The following is a 6,858-nucleotide window of genomic DNA, read 5'->3' on the forward strand; positions in this document are numbered from 1 at the left end:
ACAAATCAGCAATGAGACGCGAAGAGACACTAAATAAGAGGAACAAAAAGTGCGAGTTCAAATTAGGGACATTAATGATGACGTCTGGGATACTGCACGTGGACGGGCAGACGTGGAAATTGGAAGGTCTGCTGGGGAGGTACGTGGCAGCGGGGCTCTTCATAGTGGAAAAGAGCGCCTCCGGCCCCCGGGATGGGGACCACAGATGGACTTTTGCTGGTGGCGGAAAACGCCAGCGCCGCCCCTTCTCTAGTCTGGACTCGGTACAGTCCTGTTCCCCCCTCTCTCTCTCTCTCTCTGTCTGTGTAAACCCCGTAGACTCTCTGTACAGTGTAGACTGTGATCCCCCCCATCCATGCTACCATCATCGCGCCTTTTCTTCCTCCGCCCCCGCCCCCGCCCCCGCCCCCGCCCCCGCCCTGGCCCTTTCCTTTCCCCTCTGCCTCTCCCTCTCATGAGTCTCATCATCACTTAATAGGGGACCGGTCGCAGACTAAGCCCCCTTCCCACCATGCCACCTCTGTCCCTCCACCTCTCCTTCCTCCTCCTCTGTTGTCTCCTTTCTTCCTGGACTTGTTCAGGTCGGTAAGCTTGCTCGATTCTGTGCTCTGTCGTTAGTTTTCCTCCCTCTCTATGTGACGGCTAAACTCTTGTTTGTGGATCTCTCTCTAGATTTCTGTCATTACTATATGCACTCCAGCATTTTACTTATGCATCTTCCCGTTCGTGTCTTTGCGTCACATCATCTGCCCTTCTACGTTCCTTGCATTACTAGAATTCGTGCCTTGTTGTTGATGCCCTGTCTGCGTATTTAGGATGCATTTCTGCAAACAGTAGCTCCCTTGTCATCAGTGGCATAACCTGTGACATGTGTGCCTGTGCAGGTGGCTTTGTTGGGATCAACTACGGCACCCAGTTCTCGGCCACACCGTCTCCACAGCAGGTTGTGAGCCTCCTCCGGCGTCAGTCCATCACTAACCTCCGACTCTACGATGCCAACTCCTCCATGCTCCAAGCTTTGGCTCACACAGGCATACAGGTCATGGTCACAGTGCCCAATACGCAGCTCCTGAGCGTCGGTGAGTCTAATGTCAGCGCGGCGAACTGGGTAAGAACTAATGTCCTGGCCTACCTCCCCAATACCAACATCACAGCCATATGTGTGGGTACAGAAGTCCTCACATCAGACCCAAATGCAGCTCTGGTTTTGGTCCCTGCCATGAAATTCCTGTACTCTGCTCTGCAAGCTTCCAACCTTACCTCACAAGTCAAAATCTCTACGACACATGATCCTTCCATCATACTGGACTCTTTCCCCCCCTCTCAAGCCCACTTCAACAGGAGCTGGAACTCTGTTCTGCAGCCCATGCTGGACTTCCTCTCATCCACTGGCTCTTTCTTCATGCTCAACATCTATTCTTATGACATCTACAAGTCTAGCAATGGTGTCATTCTCCTGGACTATGCTCTGCTCAATCCTCTGACTCCAGGCAGTGTGGTCACAGACTCCAACACTCTTTACCAGTACAGGAGTTTGTTTGATGCTGTGCTGGATGCGGCCTTTTTTTCCTTGGCTCAGATGAATCACAGTGATATACCCATAGTGGTGTCAGAATCAGGATGGCCTTCAGCTGGGGATAGCTCTGACACAGATGCAACTGAAGAGAACGCTTCCATTTACAACAGCAATTTGATAGCTCATGTGCTGAACAACTCAGGGACACCTAAGAGACCCCGGGCTACCATCAACTTGTACTTGTTTGAACTTTTCAATGAGGACATGAAGGTGGGCTCTGCAGCGTCCAGGAACTATGGCCTGTTCAATGCTTCAACCCTGCAAACTGCCTATTCACTGAGACTAAGCAATTCGGGGCCCCTTTTGGCCAATGATACCACCACACAGCTTTACTGTGTGGCAAAGCCCGGGTCTGATGAAGATGCCCTGCAGATAGCTCTGGATTGGGCATGTGGCGTTGGGCGGGCCAACTGTACGGCCATCCAGCCCGGGCAACTCTGCTATGAGCCAGACACCATTCAGGCACACGCATCTTACGCATTTGATAGCTACTATCAGAATAACAATCGGGTGGAAGGGAGCTGTGACTTCAATGGAGTGGCCACAGTCTCCACCACTAATCCAAGTAAGCCTCTCAACACTCTTCATTTCGTATCTATCTGGTGAAGACATTCTTAAGCTCTGTAGAGCCAAACTAACCCAAGCTCTGTTTTCAATAGCATTGCCAAAAAATTGGTTTTGCATAGTTTTTCAAAATGATATCATCGCTGTCAAATCTTTTGTTTTGCTGTAATGTTTTAAGCTGGTCTTTGATCAAACAATATGTTATAACGTTCGGGAGGAATGGATCGACAATAGTACTAGACTGATTCTCGAGTCTACACTTGACTGTTAGTCTCTTCCGGGCTTGGTTCTTATAACAACTTCTCTTTGCATGTTTCACTACACTCTTGGTGGTCTGTATGCACTAAGAACTGGGTTGTAAGTGGGAATGGTAGGGTTTGCCAAAACCAAAACCCTCTGAGCCTTGCAAGTGCTAGCAAAGAAGGGCCGTTCTAGCAGCAGTGTAGTAGTGGTTACGAATGAAAAAAGCCGGCAGCCTCTCAGCAACCAATCAAACAAAGATAGCATAAAATACTCCCCGTAGCTGTCTTTAAATGCATACATTAAGAGAGCCTTTTGCACTTGGGCAACCCCAATGAAGGCTAGCAGTGTGTTGCACCTTGTGGTGCTGGCGCAACACAGCTCTGATACCCGTGGGCCGTCAAGGTAGATCTATCTGTTACTGCTTTGAGTGGTTTGCACCGTGCAACATAGGGAATGGCAATTCCTTTGAAGTTTGAGATCTCACTTCTGTACATTCTTGCTGTAGCAGAGCTGATAAGTATCACTGTACCTTTGCAATTCCTTACATTGATAACCGAGATTCCTACCCGGGGTAAAGCTGTAAAGTAAAGGCAGTTCTTTGTGGTTGGAGTACAAAATAATGCAGCTGTTTGCAGGCTAGTCACTTCCTCTTAAGAGTTCTTAGCATTTGCACAAGGGGTAAGTCACAAAAGTATACTCTCTCTCTCTCTCTCTCACAGAGAATTCACCAATAATGCAAGGTTGAAGGTTCATTAGAGCTTTTCTCACTAAACCCTAGGTCTGAGAAGAAATCTGGAAAGCAAGTCTTGTCAGGCAAAGGTATAGTATGTCCTTGGGGTAGAATTCAAAAACATATCTTTTAATGATTCACCAACTTGAAGTTAGAAATTCTCAGTTGAGTTCTAACCTCTAGGGTTCATCCAGAACCCTGCCTGCCCACTGCCTGTGCCATCCACCTGCAGGCTGCCACCCAATTGGCAATTGGAAAGACTAAAACCAAGGCTTTTGTAAGTTTGTGGTATGCAAGAGTCAATAAAGTCTATATATTATTTTTATTTTTACAAGATACACACACACCAATTTTGTGAAACAGCTCTAATTTGTATTTGTAAATTCTGTAAAATAAAAGTTTCGAGTGTTTTTTCTTCTGATTTGATTCTCTCGGCTTTTGTGTTTTCATGTGTCAGGTAATGGAGTGTGCATCTACCCGGGAAGGTAATTCTAAAATTCAAAACTTTTTGAAACAAGTTTGGGTTTCATGTCAGCTGTAGAATAATAAAATTTCCAGGGAGGAGGTGCAGGGCTGTGGGTATGAACGTGCAGATTTTGCAGATCTCATAAATGTATATATAGTAAACAAATCTAGGGTCTAGATGCTGCCTCTTTTCGGGTCCTGCAGGACTTAAGCATCACACGGCACATGTCTTTTAATGAGCCAAAGTCTTTTAGGTCTAATAGATATTAATTCTTATTTTTCAAATCTCAAAAAGTTTGAGAAATTCCCACTATAATTCTCACGTTGAAAATTAGAGCAAAAAAGGCCTAGGCAAATTCTACTTATATTTTCACAAGTTTGTGTGGTTAAGTTGAATAATATGATGATGGTTTACTTAACCACACTAAACTTTTCACAAGTTTAGAAGAGTGATGTTGGTGATAACATCTTAAGTTTCTGCTCGGAAGAGACTGCAGCCTGTGGCCAGGTGGGGGCTCGCTAACCTGTGCCCCCAACTGCAGCTAGCTAGGCATGCAGAGCCTCTCCAGCAGAAGGCTCCATAGGGAAAGACAAGGGAAAAGACTCAAGAGCCCCCTTGTGAATATTTACCTGTAGTATCTGGTTTGTCTATAAATACTCAGATGATGGCAAATATTTGGTTGACTGCAAGGTAAATATTGGCATTTTTCAACATAGATGGTAATATTTGGTCGATTGTAAGGCAAAATTCCTAATGTGTTTCAATATTTTTTGTGGGGTGTTGGATTATGCAGTGGCATTAGCACATCGAATGTAACCTTGAATGGCACAACTGGGTCTAATTCGACGACGGGGAATGAGACCAGCTCGAGCAACAGTACTTCTTCTGTGGATAGATACACGGCCAGCGCCATCTCACAGATGCACATCCTCTGCACCCTTGCCTCCCTCTTCCTAGTCATGGCCATCACCGCGCAATTTTGAGCAGCACCCAACTCCCCCGTCACCGGAATTCATCGCCCCAATTTTTCTCTCACGGGCACCGCCCTCCGTTCCTCGTCCTGTGTCTGTCTCTGTTCCTACCCTTTGCTGTCTGTGGGGAGACGGAGAGAGCTTTTGAGGAAAAAAGAGAAAAGACGGCCTTTTTAAAAAAAATGATTAATACTTTTAGCGGGGACGAAGGAGGGGGAAATGATTTATATAACTGAATGCTTAGAAATTGGATTTTTTGCAGGATTGATGAAATTAAATTTTTTTTGCCATGGGGACCTTGCGTGTCCTGCACGCGGAACAAAAATCCTTGAGAATATACAATTCTTGTGGTGTTGTGCTTTGCTTGTGTGGGCAAAGAATTGTATAAAGCAGGTAGGCGCCAAGTCACAAATTGAAAGCCGACGGGGAGGAGTATTTTGTGTACGAATAATAGAAGGAATCTTTATTACTCTCTCTTTGCGTCTCTCTCCCGCCCACCATCCCCTGTTTCCTTCGTTGTTTTTCTGTGACAGTTTTCTGCAAGTCATGGACGTTTGTCTGATGAAATTTACAACCGTTTCCATTTTATCCGAAAGAATTCTAAAACCATACAAAACTTCGCAACATCCTCCCATCTAAAAATTTCGAGCATAAGCACACAAGCCAAGGCACTGGTTTGGGTGTGGGTTGAGTTATAAGGGTGCTTTGAACACTAAAAATTTCGCGCATAAACACACAAACCAATGCACTGGTTTGGGTGTGGGTTGAGTTATAGGGGTGCTTGAGTTCAAAGCTTGTGCCGTGCTTCCCCACGAACTTTATCTATTCGAATCAAAAAATTGGCTAATAAGTAAATGGGTAGCCCCCAAGTTAACTAAGAGCCCTCTCACATGCATGTTGATTGACTTACATGGGATTCTCATACACAAAGAACACAAGTTCACCAAGAAAAAGGTTGATCCTTTGCCAAAGTACTTCAATGAAGTTTTGGAGAAGGCTTGGGGGATGGTTCAGGGTGGTACTTTGCTAAGTATGTAGACACCCTTAGGAACAATATTGCCGTTGGGCCACTCAAAACCTGCTTATGTCTTGCATGCTAGTTTCGGTGGTGTGGTTTTTTAAAGTCATTATTACATACTTGAGAAGTTTGCCAAGAAGGATGATAATCTAAAGCTAATGTCTAGGTTTTCAACTTTCTCATATTTCTTTTTTCTATCCTCTACGGTGATGCACATACTTACTACATTGAAGTCAATACAGTTTGTGCATTTAAAAGAAAGCTTGCTTAGAGCCAAGGAAGTAGACATAATCAAGGCCTTAAACATGATGTAAAAGATGGATTAATAGAGCATGGATAATAGTTCACTATCCTCAGCCATATGTAACAAACTATTTAAGGAAATTAGATCTAAGTCTCATGTGATAAGTTCATGTAGCACTAAAGTGCATTTGAAAACATAAATGGGTGAAGCTCGTCACTTTGTAAATCTTTCTTTTTACTTTTAATACAATTTCACCTAAAAGCTTTCTCAAAAAGAAAGAAATGTAAGAGTGTTCCAGACACTTACATGGAAGTAAAGGGAGAAAGAGAAATATGATACTCTCATCTTTTACCATGTGTCACGTATTGTAGAGTATATCCATGGATCATAGGGAAGTCCCTTGGAAAGGGGTGAAGTCACTTGCTATTTTGATTGTTTGAACTTGCACAAGTCAGATGGCTGGTGATTGTATGGACTTGTACAAGACAAATGTGTTGAGAGTTGTTTTGGATTTTATTCAGTGTAACGGGGCAAAATTTGAACAATGATTGTCATACTTGTTTGAGATGTTTATGGAGAAGACAACAAGATCTTGTATTTTCTAGTGCGTAAGATGCGTGTGAAGGGAACAATGAGATCCTCCTCCTAAAGAAAGCCAAAGCAATGGGTTGAATGGCCAAATGGCATTCAGATGCATTCCCAAAACTATTATCAAAAGAATCTTCATCTTCATTTACTATATTTGAAGACAATATATGTACAACACATATGCAAGCAAAATAGAAACAATCAATAAGCCAATTTGTAGCCATCACATGATATGAATAGATTGCACTTAGGATAGGAGAGTTTGATGTTGGTTATAAATTTGGAAAGCACTTACAAATTTTAAATGTGTGTGAAGAGAGGGAGCTTGATGTGGTGTAAAGTGATCCTTTCTTCTTGTATTACAATGATTCTTGTACCCATATCTTTGTTTACTTGGATTGAATATGCATTACTCGTCATTCTCTTGATGCATGTTGTATTTCCAACAATCCAACATA

General features: G+C 43.6%; 1 protein-coding gene across 2 annotated transcripts; it reads left to right on the top strand.

Annotated features, from left to right (window-relative positions):
• Positions 1-449: 449 nt before the first annotated feature.
• Positions 450-5,153, top strand: LOC148016100 (glucan endo-1,3-beta-glucosidase 3-like). 2 transcript variants are annotated; one of them, XM_087663956.1, is made up of 4 exons: positions 450-585; positions 885-2,141; positions 3,571-3,598; positions 4,373-5,152. In XM_087663956.1, the coding sequence occupies exons 2-4, from the start codon at positions 1,007-1,009 to the stop codon at positions 4,560-4,562; spliced, it is 1,353 nt and encodes a 450-aa protein (XP_087520082.1). In that variant the 5' UTR covers positions 450-585; positions 885-1,006; the 3' UTR covers positions 4,563-5,152. The 2 variants fall into 2 exon arrangements, with proteins under 2 accessions (XP_087520082.1, XP_087520083.1); XM_087663957.1 differs by having other exon boundaries at positions 509-581; positions 4,373-5,153.
• The last annotated feature ends 1,705 nt before the right edge of the window (positions 5,154-6,858 follow it).

Source organism: Lygodium microphyllum, chromosome 23, assembly GCF_053477565.2.
Source record: "Lygodium microphyllum isolate KBCC chromosome 23, Lygodium_microphyllum_v1.1.10, whole genome shotgun sequence".
Lineage (NCBI taxonomy): Eukaryota > Viridiplantae > Streptophyta > Polypodiopsida > Schizaeales > Lygodiaceae > Lygodium > Lygodium microphyllum.